Source organism: Varanus komodoensis, unplaced genomic scaffold (assembly GCF_004798865.1).
Source record: "Varanus komodoensis strain SLA01 unplaced genomic scaffold, ASM479886v1 scaffold183, whole genome shotgun sequence".
NCBI lineage: Eukaryota > Metazoa > Chordata > Lepidosauria > Squamata > Varanidae > Varanus > Varanus komodoensis.
Genome location: NW_025335536.1, coordinates 19,525 through 38,682, shown reverse-complemented (window position 1 = coordinate 38,682; position 19,158 = coordinate 19,525). Strand labels below are relative to the sequence as shown.

At 39.2% G+C, this 19,158-nt stretch overlaps 1 protein-coding gene across 18 annotated transcripts in view; it reads left to right on the top strand.

The window, feature by feature from the left end:
* LOC123021762 (bromodomain adjacent to zinc finger domain protein 2B-like) overlaps window positions 1–14,883 on the top strand; it is a 153,232-nt gene extending 138,349 nt beyond the window's left edge. For 14 of the 18 annotated variants that reach the window (XM_044426811.1, XM_044426809.1, XM_044426810.1 and 11 more), the window contains 8 exons: window positions 84–239; window positions 695–855; window positions 2,818–3,128; window positions 3,519–3,654; window positions 6,065–6,211; window positions 9,020–9,285; window positions 10,719–10,862; window positions 13,419–14,883. In XM_044426811.1, coding sequence (XP_044282746.1) covers window positions 84–239; window positions 695–855; window positions 2,818–3,128; window positions 3,519–3,654; window positions 6,065–6,211; window positions 9,020–9,285; window positions 10,719–10,862; window positions 13,419–13,572 — 1,475 coding nt within the window. In that variant the 3' untranslated portion in view covers window positions 13,573–14,883. Of the gene's footprint in view, window positions 1–83; window positions 240–694; window positions 856–2,817; window positions 3,129–3,518; window positions 3,655–6,064; window positions 6,212–9,019; window positions 9,286–10,718; window positions 10,863–13,418 lie in introns of those variants that run through there. The other 4 variants (XM_044426817.1, XM_044426816.1, XM_044426820.1 and 1 more) reach the window with 2 other exon arrangements.
* The last annotated feature ends 4,275 nt before the right edge of the window (window positions 14,884–19,158 follow it).

The following is a 19,158-nucleotide window of genomic DNA, read 5'->3' as shown; positions in this document are numbered from 1 at the left end:
GAGAGAGAGAGAGAGAGAGAGAGAGAGAGAGAGAGAGAGAACTTTTAAGTATTGGTGAAAACAATATCCTTGTTTTGATTCAGAAATGCAGTTTGGCTGGTGGAGAATAATTGACCCAGAGGACCTAAAAGCTTTGCTTAAAGTGTTGCATCTCAGGGGAATTAGAGAAAAGGCCTTACAGAAGCAAATACAAAAACATATGGATTATATTATTCTAGCCTGCCTCAAGAATAAAGATGGTATGTAACTGAAACAAAAACATAAACTTGTGCTGTAATGGCATAATGATAATTAGATATTTGCCTTTTTCAAGATTGCCTGCTATGAGCAAAACTGAATGACTGGTATTTCATTCAGGTAAGTCTTTAATAGTTAATGGCTTACCAACTTTTTTCTTTAATAAAAATACATTGGATTGTTTAGACAAGAAGAACAACATAAATCCACATGTTTTATATATGAACTAATCAAAAGCCAGATCAGACTTATTGGAGCTTTTTAAATGATAAATGGATTGTTGCTATCCTTCATGGCGTGACAGAGGCTGTAATGCCGTTTTTCATGATTTGTTAGTTCAGTGTTACTGGCCTCAATGTAATGTGTATTTCATCCAAGGAAGAGAATTCCTGAGCTTGCAAAATTGATTAGGCTGAAAGGTGTACTAAAAGCAATCCAATCTGATTCCCAAATGCAGCTGCAATTATTGAAGTAAATGAAAATGATGAAACCCAGGTAACTCGGGATATTGTGGAGAACTGGTCCACAGAAGAGCAGGCCATGGATATGGATATTGCTATTCTTCAGCAGGTGGAGGACTTAGAAAGAAGAGTGGCATCAGCTAGTTTGCAAATCAAGGTAAAACTTGTCTTCAGTAATGTCATTGCAGAAGTGATTATCCAATGATATTAAGAGCCGCTCTTTCATTGTTAAGGATAAGTGCTTTCTGAATAATTTCTCATTGGAAACAAAATCCAATATAATTTCATCACGTTAATGTCACCTAGAACAAAATGATTTCATCCTTTCTTAATGTTTCATATATAAAATGGACAGCAGACATGGCATTACTTTATTTTGATGGTTAAACTTTCAGAGAAGGAGAAAGGAGCATACACCAGAATCTCAAGAATGGTCTGACTAGTTCCATGAGTCTAAGAGCCTAACTAGACATTATGGGAGGCACATGGCCTTCTGTAACTTGTAAGTTCACACAGCCCATTAGTAAAAGAAACAGATAATGCGTTGTCAGCACACTTAGTGCTTCCCGAGTCCATACTCTACTTCTTTGGCTCAAGCTTGCAGGAGGTGGGGAAGCAGTCAAGTGCAGTGGAGTCAGAAGTGTCTTTCCTTCTCAAAGCTGGAGGGATGTGGAGGTCACTGGCAACCCTCAGTCCCCTATAAAGCCTGGTTACATTCTAGGGGGGATTTGGGATGCTTCTTCTGAAACACCACCCTATGTGTAGTGAGTGAAGCCAACTACTCTTGGCAGACTTCGCAGGGTCATCATGATGGGAATTCCAAAGAGGGGAATCGGAGTTCTTGGAACCCAAGGTTGCTGCCCACAGGTTCTCAGACCAGCCCAGAAAGTGCAAATGTTTTGGAAGTTGAAGAAGGGGAGGAGGGAGAGCCATTGCCTTGCTGGCCCCTGACCCCATGAATAGGTGTTCGGAGAGATGAACTGTCCCATTAGAGGACTCGTGTAGGACTTCTCAGCTGGCCCTTCACCCATGGGAGCCACCCTGAGGATAAAGCCCAGTGAGTTACTGAAAGTGAAGGGTTTTGAGGAGAAGCTGTAGCTTGGTTTCAACTACTCATTCTTGACGTGCAGAAGCTTATATTCCTTTTAGAATTCTTTCTTTTGTAGCTGTGAAGTACCAATAAAGATCTGCTTTGCAAAGAGACTGTCTGTTGATTTGGAGCCTAATGGCAAGAAGGGGAGAACCAAGCTTGTGACACTATGCAAGTGAAAAGAGTTTTAAAGGGAACACAGATTTTTAGCAGCAATTTACTATATGTCTTGGCAGTCCTCCGTTAGTTATAACTTTTGTTGGCTGAGACCAAGGTGTTACGCATACCTGTGCTATTCTAGATTCCAACCGTGCTCACTATCAGGCATGATAATCAACAAATTATTTGTGATTTAAATGTACAATTTCTTGTTAATAAAGTACTGTCATTCTTATTGTTTTGCTAAAGCAAGTGTAATTTATTAATTTTGTATTGATAATTTTATTATGATTTTATTTGCAGTAGTAGTAATATTGTTCAATGCCTAGATAATTTTTGTGATGTTTTTAATTAATGTAATAAGTACATAAACAATGAGCAAGTATATTTTAAAGTATATTGATTTCTTTTCCCATTCAACTAACAAGATGTGTGATATTAAGGCATCAAATGTCACCAGTAATTAATGTGAGTAAACCTGGCCATTGTGGTTATCCAAGGTGTTGCAAGGTTAAGAGAGATGTGAAGAATTATGAAACTTTGGCTTGGTTTGAATATGTTCTTTCTGTCCCATAACTAGCTCATGGCTGTGTGTTAAGATCTGTCTTTCATGTAAGAATTGGTTTTATTGACTGCATTTTTTTCAAAAAAACTGTAAGATTGTGTTGCTATAAAACTCTGTTCTAAAAATTAATAATTCTTGTTGTCCAAGTTGTACAGGAAAGAAAGCTAAGAAGCTCTTTTCCCAGAATTTTTGAGAACTTCTGGAAACAGACACACAATTTAGGGGATAATCAAACAGTGCATTGTCCATTCTTAGATGATTACAGAAGCAAACAAACATGTGCAAACCTTTCTATTAAAATGTAGGGTTGGATGTGCCCTGAACCAGCATCGGAAAGGGAAGACCTGGTATATTATGAACATAAGTCAATCACTAAATTGCACAAGAAGCGTGATGGTGATTGTGCTGGTGGAGAAGAAGGCAGTAGCAGTACTCTAGAACGGAAGAGTGACAACCCTCTAGATATAGCTGTAACCAGACTTGCTGACTTGGAGCGGAACATAGAGCGAAGGTATCTGAAGAGCCCCTTAAGTACCACCATTCAGATCAAACTGGATAATGTGGGCACAGTTACTGTCCCTGCTCCTGCACCATCCGTTAGTGGTGATGGTGACGGGTAGGTTATTGAGATTAACTTGAAAAATTATTGTGCTTCTTTGCTAATTGGAGCCTATTTTCTATTGTGTGTTTATCTATGTATCTTCTTGTATGTCTCGATCCTCACGGATCACGTTATTATGCATGGTGCTTTGTAAAGACCCCCCTCCCCCGTTACGTATGTTAATCCTGCAAAGTTATCTTACATTTAACTGGTTGTGACTAAGCTTTGAGGCACGTAGCCACAGTCTGTGCACTACATCAAATTTAGTTGCTTAAGCCTTATTACCCTTACTGGCTGTGTACGTTTTTGTCATTGCTTGGCTTTCAGTGTGACAATGATTGTTCCACGTTCAGAAACTGATGAAAATGGATGTGACCTGCTTAATTTCTCTATATTTCAATGCAGAATGGAAGAGGATATTGCTCCAGGGCTAAGGGTATGGAGAAGGGCATTGTCAGAAGCTCGCAGTGCTGCACAGGTAGCTCTGTGCATTCAGCAGTTACAGAAATCAATAGCATGGGAAAAATCTATTATGAAAGTTGTAAGTGTTGTGAACTGATTTTTATGTATCCTATTTTCCTCCTTTCCAGATACCTCAATTGATAGTGTATCTTTCATTGCTGACTATGAAATTTAAAAAAAAAAAGTTAAACTGCACTTTTTACATTGATTAGCATAAATTTTGAAGCGACTGTGCTCTCTTGTAGCCATACTCAGCATTCTGAACTTCTTTATTTATGACAAATCGCCCTTCTACTGGCATATTTTGAATGTAGTCATTTTTAAAACTAGAATGGGCATTTCTGTACCTCTCTCTGGAAGAGGTCACTGTGCTGATGAAAAAATGACGCCTTCTGTGTTGCCATTATGGGGATTCAGTGTCAAAGACTGCAATTAAAGGCTTTTTCAGAAAAATGAGATGCAAAGTACATGCTTAAAAGATGCGCATGGCTTCTTTGCATGCCCACTTAATACAACTGTACGTGCAGATTGGACTGTACAAGCACACAGGCTGAAATGTCCATCTCCGCATAGAAATGACAGATTAACAAGCACTGCTGTGTTAATTGCATATTCATAAAAGGCATGCAAATGCATGTAAAGAGATTTTGCATGAATCCTGGGCATCAGATTTCTGAAAATTAAGCTTTTTATACTATAGTAATCAATGGGAAAATGCTAACAATTAAATAATGAATATGTTACTGTTGAAATAACTAACTCTTTCTCCACCTTTTATATTTGCTGGAAGGTTTCAAACTTATATTTCAACTGTTAACTGTGACCCACTTGTTATCAGTATATTATAGCTACAATTTGGGTGACAACAAAAAACCTGCACCCATATTTCTGCATCTTTTGTTAAGATGACTTTTCACTGGCACTAGTAGTATTATAGTATCTAAACTATATAGCTTAACTGAGACTGAAGCATAGACAATGCCTATGTTGAAAGAAAAAAATAAATTCTGGAGTGAAGTTCCCGAATTATCCTTACTGATTTTAAACATTTCATTCTTGGAAAGGAAGACCATTGTGACCTGTGCCACTACCACGTCTTCTGAGTTACCTGTGGGTTTTCCTCAAGGCATTACCATTTTCTTAGTTAGCAGCTAGCACACAAGTCACAGTGAGGAAAGTGGTATCTTTCCTAACTGCAGGGCCTGGTTGCAAGAGGCATCATTTGGAATTGCCATGATTCCTTTTAAGTCTGTCATGGACAGAAAGCGTCAGGAGAGAACAGTGCAGAGAGTGGCTGCCCATGTGGTTTTGCAGCTTTTCAATCTGTGAAAATTAAATGTGTGGCTTTCAATAGACCATCTTTTCTGTTTAAATTTGGACAGATGAAAATATAGCAGAAATATCCATAAATCCATGTTTCTGACTTATTTTCTAAACAGTAGACCTTCCATTATCCATCTGCTTACAATCTGAATTTTTCTGACCTTGTTCCTCAATATAGTGAGTCCAAGTTATCATACATTGAACACAAGCTGTTTCTAAGAGCTTCTGCTCTCAAATAGGGAGAACAGCAAAAATACACATACAGTTCAGTGTCAGTTTTACAAATGCCTTTGGGAATCCCTGTTGTTTAAAGTGACATAATGTTTGCAATTCCAAAAATCCCTCCTAAATGTGCTAACTGATCCCTAGCTGAACGTTTTGAATGAGGTTTATAAATCCAGTCATAACTAGTGCAGCATTCTGCTCACAGTGCGGCCAACCAGATGCCTATAGGAAACCCACAAGCAGGACGCAAGCTCAGTGGCACTTCTCTGGTCGTGTTCCCCAGTAACTGGTACCCAGAGGCATACTGGCTCTGCCATCTGTGGATAGTCTTAGCCCCCATGAAATGATCTTACCCCCCACCACATAAGGTGGTGTCTATCACTGCATCTTGTGGTAGAAGATTCCATCGTTTAACTATGTGTTATATAAATATCTGTATTAAATACCTCTCCATTCAGTTTTCTTGGCTGACCCGAGGTTCTAGTATGATGAGAAAGGAACAAAAACTTATCCCTGTCCAATTTTTCCATGCCATGCCTAATGTTATGATTATCACATTCCTGCTAATCCTTTTGCTAAGTTAAGAACTCCAAATGTTGTAACTTTTCCTCACAGGGGAGTTGCTGCAGCCCCTTGGCCATTTCAGTTGTCCTTTTCTGCACCTTTTCCAGCACTTCAACAACCTTTGTAGGGCTATGCACAGTATTGCAAGCTTGCAGCACAGATTTGTGTAAAAGCAAGATATTGACAGTTCTGTATGGACAGTTAAAACATGAAACAAAACCTACGGGATCTTTACTCTGAATGAGCCCGTAGAACTATAAATGCTGAACATAGTGGCAGGCTGTCGTATTTGTTTCCAGTGCACGCATAGAGTAAGTTACTTATGTCACAAAATTGAAGGTAACATACTTATCTGAGGTTATATCTTTGTATTGTAGTACTGCCAAATATGTCGGAAAGGAGATAATGAAGAGCTGTTGCTCCTTTGTGATGGCTGTGACAAAGGCTGCCATACCTACTGCCACAGACCCAAGATCAGTAGCATTCCAGATGGTGACTGGTTTTGTCCTGCCTGCATAGCAAAGGTAATAACATATGATGTAAACTGGAATTCCACTTTTTCTGCCCTGAAGTCCAACAGTTCAGTAACACATAGCTGTCCTGTAATTGCCATCAATGCAATCATTACACATGCTCTGCAGAAGCACAAATGTTCACAAAAACATTTAGTAGGCTGACATTTGCGCATCTGTTAGTCATTCATGGTACATAGAGGGTCTGAAGCAGCAAGGAGGGATCCAATTCTCCAGTTTACAAATGTTTCCCTTTCTGATCACATGAAAGAAGTTTTTATCAGGCAGGGCCAACCAAGTCTTTTATTTTATTGTATTTATTAGATTTATATCCTGTCTTTTTCTTCGTTAAAAAAAGTCAAAGCAGCTTACAGTATTCTCCTTCTGCTCTCAATCTTATCTCCACAACAACCACCCTGTGAGGTAGGTTGGGTTAAGAGTCTGTGACTGGCCAAATGATGCTGTTGGCTCCATGACTAAGTGGGGACTAAAACCCAGATCACCCGAGTCCCATTCCCATTCTCTTACCCGCCACACTGGCTTTTGCATTGTTTTAGTGTTGTTCTATTAATGTGATAGCAGCATATTCTGAGTAGATAGAAATAAAGCAACAATGAATCAATTAGATATGTATGGCATGTTTCATTTTCCTCTGGATTTCTGCCTAGAAGAATTAAAGCAACATCATATAAAACTTTGACTCTCCTGGGAAAACAAATCACAAGTGTGGGAATTTTTGCATAAGTCTATTGTATAATAGTTCTTCCCACTTATTCTGCACAGCAAACTTACCATTTTTGGATTAAATCGCTCTGCATCTTTGGCATCAAAATGAACCATTAAAATAGAGTCCATAAGGGCACAATCCTATGCAAATTTAGATGGAATTCTGGCTGAGAAATGGTGAATAGTGTAAGACTTGGTTCATCAAGGCATATAATACAGGTGTGACCTCAAACTCTAGACCAAAGACTATTTTTAGCATATAATTTGTTTACTTCATTTTCTTCTTGCTGCTCAGAGCCACTTTACACATTGTATTTTTTTTATTTTTCATGCAAAATATTTTACCTGTTTAAAAAAAGTTAGGATGATGTGTGCATACATTCAAAAGTGACAATAGGTAGATAAATTTGTTCTGTTGCCATGTGCGTATTCAGCAAACCAATCTTTTCAGCTAAATCCCATACATGTCAAGGAGGCACCATCAGCTGTGAAGCTCTGCTGTATATACAAAGGCACATTTAATAAAATGTTAAAAGATGTGCACATTTACAACGTAGATAAATGTTAAACTACTTTAATTAATGAGAGCTATCTACTATTACACAGCTAATTGCAGGTTTTGTATGTGTAACCTTAAATTATTATTTTTCTAGTTTTGTCTAGCATATTGTCTATTCTGAGTATTATTCTTCCATTTTCTATTGAACAGTTTGCTTAAGCGATTTGGATTCAAATGAATGCAGCCCTTTATTTGTCTCATAGGAACTTTAGCTTTTGCTGACATTGTTTTGTAATCTTACTGGAGGTCCACTAGTGTTTTTCCTTCTTTCCTTTCCATTCCATTTTCTGCTTCTCACAATTTAGTATCAATGGCCAGTCCAATTACTGTACTCTTTATTCCACTTCTAAAGTAAAAATGTTAAATAGACTGTGTTCTAAAATACATGCTTCCATTTGGTACACTGTTTACTGTAATTTTACAGCCTTTGTTTAAAGTTGATTGGGCAGTGCTGAATCATCACAACAGTTATAGTGATTAATGTCTGGTCTTTGAAGACTGGATGCTCTGAGAAAAGGGAAATCTCATTGTGTCTGTGGATTCTAGAATGGTCTTGAGACTGGCCTGGTTTTAAGAAGATGGTTAACGCAATAATTCCCCAAAACCAAGTCCTCTTTCACTCATATTCAAATATTGTAGTGTTTGAAATTTCTATATATTTCTCTTTCCACTATGCGTGAGAAACTGTAGTCATGTATATAAGACAGATGATAATTTTTCCAGGAATCGCCCTTGTGTTTGACAAGCTAAACACTACCTTGTGGTGCCAAAGTCACGTAGGGTAACTGTAGTTGGCGTCCATTGTAATTCCCTCCCCTTAAGTAAATTCCCTTCTTTCCAGGGGCTGAAAAGTTTCCTGGGAGAGTGGCAGAGAGGTGAGAGGACTGTTGACATTGGCAAACCCTATTATGAGTCAGTATCAATGCACCATGGAGAGTTTATATTCTGAACTTTCCCAGTTTAATTTTTCTCACCCTCCTTAATCCATGTGCCTACCCTTTCATGCGCAGTTTTCTCACACAAGTGGCACCCTTTCCCACTATATGGTACCCTTTCTGTGAGAGACTACAAATCCCATGATCCACAGACAAGATGGACTAAGACTGGGCTAGCTGAGGTTCATGTGAGGTCCAGTCAACACATCTGGAGAGCATCAGGTTGGGAAAGGCTCTCCTGTGTCCTGAGGAGAGACTGGCATCAACCTGTTTTAAGAAGACACTAAACCTTTTGAAATGTGCTGCAGCAGCCTTTGCCAACCTAGTATTCTCCAGATGTTCTGGACTTCAGCTCCTGTGAGCCCCAGCCAGCACTGACATTCAATGAAAAGGAATGCTGGGAGTTGTCCCAAACTTTTGGAACACACCAGTTTGGATTAGGCTTATGAAAAAGCTTAAGTTTTTTGTGTGTGTCCCGCGTCATATAAACTCCCCTCACAGCATAGGCCTATTCATGTTGGTGTTTGCGGAACTGGCTTGAAAATTGGTTTACCTGGTCTGCTTTCTACCCATTTATTTTGTGATTTCATTGTGATACAGGCAAGTGGTCAAGCTTTAAAAGTTAAAAAAAATCAGATGAAAGGGAAAAAATGTAATGAACACAAGAAAGGCAAGAAATTGCCTTTAGCAGTAGAGATGGAAGAAGATGACTCTGCATCTACAAGCAGCTCTGTCAAAAGAGGGAAAATGGACTCTAAGAAGAGAAAGATTGATGAAAATATTTCTGTTAGCCCATCAAAGCAGGAAAGTGTTTCCCCTGTGAAGAAAGCCAAACGAGATGAGTCTAAGGACATGGCTCTTTGCAGGTACTGGCTGGCTGGGTGCTTTTGAACTTTTCAGAATGCATGAAATGCAATGCAGCAGCTGATCCATTCGTTTAAATCTGAATCAACTGAAAATATGTATTGAAAAGGGCCTACTGTTCATGTGATGGAAGGACCAGTGTTAATGGGGTGAATGGGAAGGAATATGTGTCAGACCCTCCTTCTGACACTTCTCCCTTAGCCAGGCTGGATCCAATATCAGAGGCTGATTGGGATAAAAAGAAACTTGGGTGACAGCCTATTTTCTTGAAATGATGCACGATAAAGGTAGAACTAGGCTGTATTATCTCATGCAAATTCAGCTTGAGTTTGCTCTTGTTAGTAAAATAACATGTATTCCTCTATATATTAACTGAAGCCAGTGCCTTTGAGTCAAAGGTGCAGCCAACTCTCAGTGCTCAAGCCAAGCTGCACCCACACAAGTACCTCTGATTTCAGGTGGGAGAAAGCAGGAGTGAGGCAGTGGGGATACAGTCCAATCTGGATTTTCTCTATGCTGGTAAAAGACACCATTCTCTGCCCCCTTCCAGCTCAAAAAAAGCCAAGAAAAAGAGATGGGCAAAGTCACACCCTTTGCTGTTAAAATGAATGGGGACACTTTCTCCTGATGTTACCCAGCCAGCAGGGTGTGGGTAATCCAGTCCCCTACCAGAATTTTTATGCAATCCTGCACTGGCAGAAAGCCTCTCTTGCTTGCAGAAGGACTTCCATTTGCATTAGTTCTTTACACTTGCATAAAACTGCAACCAAAATTTCATATGGTCCATGGAATATACAAAATACAGTTTTTATTTACCTTACTCCCTGTTTTATTTACCTTATTCCCTGTTAAACATTGTGGTGGTGTACTGTGAGAAGTCTTGGCTAGCTTGTAAGTCCACAGAACAGCACAAATGCATTTATTTCTTTATGCTTATAGTTCCTTAGATGTAAGCCAAGATGTTTGCAGTGTACATTCTCTTCTGACTGCAGCTGATCACCTCAGTCCATGGGCTCCTTGCCTGCACAATTGTCTGCAAACCTCTTTTATGCCCATGGGTTTCCCATTGATTTTGGTGCAGGGGACAGCTCTTTGAGTGACATGGGAAAGCACTCAGCCATCTCAGATACTGAAATCAAAGTAGAGAGAGAAACATGTATGTCACTGATTTTCATGAAAACTGAACTTGTAGTGCATGCTGGGCTACAGGTTAGAATGTCAGGGTTTAAGGACAGGAACTGAAGGCTTAAGCAAGGAAGTAAAATGTGAAACAACCTTTACATACAGAGGGAGTTTATTTTGTCCTTTCAAATTACTTCTAGAAATATTATCTTACTGATTCTTTCTGATTCACAGTAATCTTTTTAATGAACCAGGATTATGTGAGGTTTGAAGCAGTTCAGAAATTGATCTGTCTTTTTCTTGATTTTCACAGTGTACTCCTGTCTGAATTGGAAACTCATGAAGATGCTTGGCCTTTCTTACTTCCTGTAAACTTGAAACATGTTCCTGGTTATCGGAAAGTTATTAAAAAACCCATGGATTTTTCCACCATTCGAGAGAAACTAAGTAGTGGACAGTAAGTAAAAAATTAGAGGGGAAAATGTCAGGGACATGAAAATATAACATTAAATTGTGATTTTAAAAAGTAAAATGTAGTAGAGTCAGATTTTCAGTATTCTGTTGGTTCACCTGACTATAATGTTTGAGACTGCTGACAGTTAATAGGACTGCTGAGGGATTTTGTAGACAAAACCCTAACCCTTGGTCCAGCACTAGCAAAATGGCCCCAATGTTCAGCTGTCTCCAGGGATTGTGCTATGTAACCAATCAGGACAGGTCACTGTTCAGGATGGAGCCACAAATATTTAAAGGGCCTGTCCAGGGACGACACAACCATACTAGCTAAGCTGAGCTTGTTTCTCACATATGTATAGAAGAATTAACTCTCATCATATCTGGCATACCTGTATCACAGCCCTGCCATGAGTATTTTGTTAATGCGCAGGACAGGAAAAAAAAAAAGGATGGATCAGAATCAGGTGGAGCAGTTTCCCTTCAAAAGGGACTGTGGTAGTTCTAGAAAGCCAAAACATTCTAGAGGAGGCCTGGGCTCAGTTTCTCCCAGCCTCTCCCAGTACTAGATTTAATATAAAATGGATAGATACCATGTTAAGTTTGCATAAATGTATTTATTTGATTTTTATCCCCCACCCCCATTAGCCATAAGGCTCCCACAATAAAGTATCCACTTCTTCTCTGTCCCCAAATCTGTGTCTGAGGTGTAGAAGCCCCACTGGACTGGGGGAAGGTCAGTGTTGCTCTCTGGTGAGTTTGAATACCATTCCTGCACTTCATGGGTTCAGGAATGCCTAATTCTGTCCCTGACTTCTATTACTCATGGCAGTTGCAGGAGGAAGTTTTTGATGCTTGGGAATTTCAGGAAGCATGTGCAGGAGCCCAACCATGTTTTAGTATGCTTGATGCTTATTACTCACCCTTGCACCTGCCAGCTCATTTCTCTATTTAAATTTGCAAGGTGCAGCTTCTTGTGCCATCTGAACCTAATGAAGGTGACTTGTTGGAGTGTTTAGCAAACCACTTGGAATCCATGGTTGTTTGTAGTTATAGTATGACTTGCCTGTCATCTGAATAAGCGACCCTCATCAGATTGAGATGATGCAAGAAGCTACTGTGGGGCTGTAAATGGGCAAGTTAACACTTGCTGTGGGGGTGGGGGGGTTGAGCTGCTTAATACATCTCTGGCAATGGCATATGTGAAATGCATCACCAAAAAGAGAGAACAAAGGAGGAAATTGCATAACTTTTGCAAATTTTTAGATATATAGAGTTTGTGTGTGTGTACAACTTTAGAAATAATAGCTGTAATTCAAATAAAAATGCAATACTGCTCACTGTAGTGGTGAAGATAAACTGGATGAGCTGTGTGCCTCTCCATGTTCATCTGCTCTCCCGTTTTTACACTTTTGTATCTTTAAAGAATTCTGGTACTAGGTAACCCTTCAAATAGAAGACCTTGAAACACAGAACTGTTCTTTGCCAGCCCTCCAAAACAGTGGACTGTTCGCTGTAAAGTAGGGCACTTGACCATCTGACAGCAGGAACAAAACCACAAAGAGCATAGATTTTGCCTCTCTGGTATTTGATCTAGAGAAGGAGGCACAGATTGGTTTGGGGGGCAGTGGAAAATCTGAAACACACCTAACAACTGGGGCAGAGAGAAAGAGAAGCCAAGCTGTTAACCATTGGCAGGAGGAGGAGACAGAAAGGGAATTTGAAAACTGGACTGTGTCATGCCGCATGGGTAGGTCTACATAATCTATCACAAGAATGACTCCAGATAAGCTTTGTGTGCTGCCTCTGTGCTTGGTAGACAGAAACTGTCAGAACACTTACAGAGCATGCCTCTCAGTTGTGTCCTTAGCAAACTTGGTTAAGTTTGTGTATGAATGAGTGAGGCGATGATGAATAACTGAGTATTAGCAAACATTTGTATTTGCTTCTCTTCTCCCCTGCTTAACAATACCAAATTCTTCCTATGCACATTCACTCAGAAGACAGGCCATTGAGTTTGGTGAACTTACTCCCAAATAACTGAACACAGAACAGCTGCCACTCACTGTACTACGGACAGGAATGTTTGATGCCAATTAATAATTTGCAACAATATCAGCAACAAGGTGCATCTCATTTTTCTGTTTGTTTAGCATACATAGTGCTGCATCCAAAATTTGCCCTTAAGCAGTCTGATGCTGAGGCAGAGGATGGACCCAAGGAACCATCCTGAGTCTATGTCATGAACTCCCAAATAAGCTTAAATGCCAAGTTTATACACACACATACAGTTTAAAAAATTAGTTCAGTGGTATTCTACAGTAGCAAAGTCCTGTTATTCTAGAAATGGTCTTGTTATTTCAGGAGTATTGTGGTATGGTTGGACCTTGCGAAGCAGCTCGTAGAAAAGAATGGTTGGCTATCAAGCTGTACCATAATGAATTAATTCTTGGTGTAGTGCAACTGTAAATGAACCCTGTTTTGCCTTTTTACTTGGTAGGAGTTTGAGACTCCTTGTTTTCATTTTGTATTCAGAAGATGTTACTCTTTGTTGTTTCAGATATCCTAATCTTGAAGCCTTTGCTGTAGATGTCAGGCTTGTGTTTGACAACTGTGAAACGTTTAATGAAGATGATTCTGACATTGGCCGGGCTGGCCACAACATGAGGAAACATTTTGAAAAAAAATGGACAGAGATTTTCAAAGTCAGCTGAAGTGATCACAGTCCAACATGTTTTCTTTTCTTAAATGAGGACAAATGAGACCAGCAATGTGAACTGTATTTACATTAAAGTACAAGGCACATGCATAACTAATGACTGTTTTATTTTTCCTTAAAGTATCACAGGGGAGTGGTACTGATTCTTAAGGCTTCACTTCTACAGCGACCATGGCCCTTGGTTCTTGGTTTGTGTGTTTATCAAACTATTTTAGGTAGAACAGGGAAGCACACCCAAAGAATTTAAACGTAAGGGGTGTAATAGTGCAATAGCAATTTAAAATATATCAAAACGCACTGAATATTCAACCACCAGAGCTCTACTTAGGGAAAAAGGTTCTCTTTTCCCTTTCAATAAATATCTATTTTTCATTTTTTTTTACTTTGTAGTTTATTTTTTAGTAAATGTATTTAATTTTATGAATTATTTATGATTAAATAGCATCCAGACTCTTCGTTTTCTGTGAAAAGGAAGAATTAGAAGAAATAAAATTGCTTTAAATCTTGAAAATACAACAAGGAATGTTTTAAAATATAAAACAAAGCCAAGTAAAACTGTTTACACTGATGTGCTGTAAAAAGCACGAAAAATTAAACTTTACTGTAGAGTTACAACTACATTTATATATATGTTGCTGCATCATTTGTGTAGTTAAATTGTATTTCAAGACAGTGAAGAATAAAATTGAGACATATGTATATACTGTTCATTATTGTTTATATTAAGTCTTGTTTTAAATATGTATGATGTGTACATATTGTTTGCAGACATTATTGTTTATGCCTTAGAAGGACTGTAGCATTTTATTTTAGTTTTAAGGTAATTATAGCTATATGGCCTGTACAGTAACTATCCTCTACCAACACTGTGGAGTCTCCTTAATCTTTGTAGTGCCTGCCTTTAAAACAGGGTGTAGGGGATATTAGTTTTCCATTTTTTTCTATTTTGTTACATAATTTCAAGCCACCAGGGCCTCAAATTCAAGTATAATCATTTGTATCCATGTGGAATAAAATTGTGACAATTTCCTACGCACACAGTATTTTTTCATAAAAACATTTCCCTCCATTTGCCTTGCCACAGAAATAACGAAAGACATTTGTAACCACTGTGTTTTAACTACTGTGTGTTGTGGTGGCCTGCTGGAGGCATATAGATCAGACTTTTTTTTTGTACCTATGTAAGAGTACTTGAAGTTTCATTTAAAACAAAGCGTTGTGGAAAAGGTAGCATTCTTTTTTTTTAGGAGTGTTATTTTTCACTAGTATGTGTGGCACGGATACAATAAAAGACTTTTGCAAACCAGTTTTTTTTTTGCAGTTAATTTTGTACATGTTTTATTTGGAAGTACTATTTTTTTAAAAAAACTGGTCATCAGCAGCAGGGTTTTCTCCTTCATTGTTGGAAAACAAAACTACTGTGGAAGATAACAAGAAAAAATCAGGCAAAAGCAAGAGCCAGTTGTTCTTCAGATGGCTTTGACTGAAGAGAGCAAATGTGGTGATTTAAAAGTGTTGGAGTGGGGCCCAGCAGATCTGGGTTCAAGTTCCCAATCAGCCATGAAGCTCACTGGGTGACTTTGTGCCAGTCACTCACTCTCAGCCTATCCTACCCCACAGGGTTGTTGTGAGGATAAAATGTAGTTATGTACGCTGCCTTGTGTTCTTTGCAAGAGGGGAGAAAAAGGTAAGATATAAATGCAATATAATAATAATAGGACAGTCTGTGGTGCTGTATCAGCATTTGTTCAGCCCTATCTGAAATGCCAGTGGAAGTGGCTGCTGCTCAAAGCTGCCTAGAGAAGAGTGAAGGCGGTGGCAGCACTAAACCAACAACTTTGCACAAAGCAAACCAACTTGGGTCAGTGGCTGTGGCATGGTGGATGTACTGCTACAAATGTGCGGAGGAGGGCAACAAGGATGATTCAGAGACTGGAGGCAAAGCCCTGTGAGGAAAGACTGAGCAAACCAGCCATGTTCAGCCTCGAGAAGGGAAGAATGAGGGGAGATATGACATCACTCTGCAAGTACCTGGAAGGCAAAGAGGAAGGACGGGATCTCTCCTTGGTCATTCCAGAGTGCAAGATGTGGAATAATGGGCTTAAACCAGATTTAGACTGGAAACCAGAAAGAATTTCCTCACTATCAGATCAGTATGACAATGGAACTTGTTACCTGGGGAAGCTGTGGGCTCTCCTCGCTAGACATTCAAAAAGCATCTGGACACTCATCTGAATGGGATGGTGTAACTTAATGTCCTGCAACAGCATGGGGCTGAACCTGATGGCCTTCTGGCCCCTTCCAACTCTACTGTTCCATGATTCCAGATGCATTGCTAATCAAAACAAAAGGTGAGCTCCACCCCACCCCACCCAGCAATATGGGGACAGCCTGGAATTTCCCTTGCAATAGTTACAGTGGAATGCAAACTACCTGTGCCCATTCCAGGCTCATGTTTCATGCTACGGAATCAGCAGATCTTAAGATTTGGTGGATCCAAAGCCATCTGTGCCTTCCATTGGAACATCCTATTGCAGTTTCCTATTGGCTGTTGCTGACCAAAATACCATTGCTGGTAGCCTTATGCCCACAGAGGACCGCCTCCACATCATGGTAACCCTCTCCAGCAAGTAACAACAAGGGCTCCCGATAGTTCAGACACATTATTTGATAAGTGAGAGCCTTGGAGACTTCCTTGTAGCCTCTTTACAAGCAGACCGCCTTCTGCAGAAACTTGCATGTGACACCCTTTCTATGTAACAAGTCACCTGCTCTCTGGTGCAGTTACAAGGCTCACTGGAACATATGATGCTCCACATGTACCCAGTACTAAGCATTACTGAATTTAGTGGGATGTGTTCCCAGGTAAATTGGTATAGGTTCAAGGGCTGCCACACTTAAATAACAGTATTTCCCTGGAGTAGCAAGATCTCCAGAGCCATCCAAATTTACTAACCCAAGTATCATTACAAACAACTTTCAGTGCTGTCCACCTTCTGATAATAGATTTTTATTCATAATAATATATTTTAAAGATATTGTTACAGGTCTTGTGTAATGTAATCCTATACATGTTTTCTCAGAAGCAAGCACCAATGAATTCAATGGGACTTATTTGCAGGTAAGGATGTATAGGACTGTAGCTTTATGCCATATTAGAATAATACTAGTGCTAAGATGCATTACCTAATACCTGAGACTGTGGAGTAATCAGTTAAAATATTCAGAAATGCTTAATTCTCTGTTATTCAAATTAGAAATCAGACTTTTTAAATCTAATATTCAAAGGCTTGCAATCCAATTTGGTCTACTTGACTTACCCATGGTTATGGCCCAGTTCATTACTAAAAATGCTCCTGAAAAAAATGTAAAGTTGCTTGTAAGAAAGGAAAGAACTACAATTTCAGGTTTGTATTTATTATCATCATATAACATTTCTCATTTTTATCTGACAGAGCAGGATAATAGAATAGTGAAACAGAATTTCCCAAGAATGAGTTTTAAGCATCCATAAAACAAGTTTTGATTGGAAAAAGGAAGTGACACATCAAATTTGGCTCCTTGCAGGCCATCATTCAGGATTAAGCACCCAGCCTTAAACCAACATATGACAAATAGTTGGAGGCATTGTGGAGCCTTTGATTTATTTAATGGTGTATGAATAATTGTACACACACATTCAGAGTACAGTGTACACAACTTAAACAGATGGCACACCTAAAATTCTAAATTAAAAAACTGCATGACAATCATGCATCCACCTCTGTTCTGTCACATAAAATTCTGAATATGTGGACCAACTGGTTTTATGCTTGTTGGGACAAAGCTGACAGCACCAGAGACCTGGTTCACATGACGTGACAACCTACCAATGATATCAGTCAATAACCAGTGGCTGGTTGGTTGGTTGGTTAACAACCCACAAGGGGAACCCAAATTGTCAAATGAGTAGCTTCAAACAATTTGTGCACACATTTCTGGGCACACAGTAAAAATAGTTCCTGGCAGCCACTTGTAGCTGTGCATAGAGCACTTTGAAAAGGGAGTTTGTTGCTGCTCAAACAGAGCTGAGGAAATTGATTAACAGCTGTCTTTCCCAATATTGGGGGGGGGGTGTCAAAATTGTGTCCCCATCATGGTGGGGATGGTCCTGCAGTGTCCCCTGGAATACCACCTGGAGGAAGGTGGAGAAGCGAGGAGGCAAATTACCCATGGGATGCCTGATCACCTACTGGGTTCATTAAAAGTGCTCCATGGAACCAACTCATCATGGCAAAACACTGTAGTGGGTTCTTATTATGCTGGAACTTTTTCTTAAGTTCCCAGAGATATAAAATTTTCTATCCAATGTGTTTATGGGTGGTGTGGATTTTTCTTCCCAGCCCTGAAGGATTATAAAAAGGCACATAGAACAATGAAATATAAAAGTAATGAATAAATGTTATCAATTTCAAACTATACATGTTGATTGAAAACAAGATCAGCCCAATGCAACTGATTAGCAGTAGTAGATGCAGCTTCCCTTCCCAGTTCAAATAAGGCATTTACAAAGAATAAATCTGTAGTTTTTAAAAAAGTAGCATGATCCTTAGAATGGGGAATTTGGTTGCTCAAATTCACTTTGTGTATCTTTGGATCCCTAAAACTTTCATTTGGACTCATATGAATATTTTAAATGTTTCCCAACCTGTTATTTTAAATTAGGTTAGATCATTCTTGCTTCTGTTCACACTATCCTTTTAATGATACATTTTGAAGCAATTACTAGACAAATTAAAGATGGAATTAGATGTTCCAAATTTTCCTGGTTTACTTGCTGGGTGAATCAAGTCAATGAGTTCATTTGATTATTTTGCCTTTTTGTGCAATTAATTCTGCCTTACATTGCAGGAATGGTGCAAGTCATAATGAATCCTTTGGAGAACTACTAAAGACAGGAACAGTCCCTCCGTTAGAGTGAAGCAAGCACCTCACCCAGACAGCAGAGTTGGCTGCTGTGAAGGGAGGCAGTGACGGCTTGACCCTTGGCCATTCCCTGCTGTTGGTGGAGAGAGCTGTATTTGTGAGGCAGCCTGTCCTGCACCTAACCTGAAGGGCTTGAGCTGACATGGGAGGATGGTGTCCCATCACCAGTACTAAAGTAACACTCAATCCAGTCAGCTCCTGCAGATACATAAAGACAGGGCATCATCTTCTCCTTCTACTCAAGCAGCAAAATGTCATGGGCTGACCCTAAATAAAACTGAGTAATAGACAAATCCAGATGAGATTTTCCTACTGAATTTGCATAATAAAAATGCATGTTTTTCCAGTATTTCTCAGCCTGCACACAAAAGAATACAACAGGCTGGCAAAATTGTCCAAACCAATATACTTAATCTGGTTCTGTGCAATATTTATTGATTTAAGATATTTGCATGCCGTCCTTTGCGAGAGCCTCACGATGGCTTACACAAAATTCCAAAATAACAATATAATATAAATTGATGACCCACTCTGGCTGCAATTAAAATATGGTAATAAAATTCAGTATTAAAACTTATTAAAATATTGATTAAATAAAAAGGTCTTAACCTGGCAC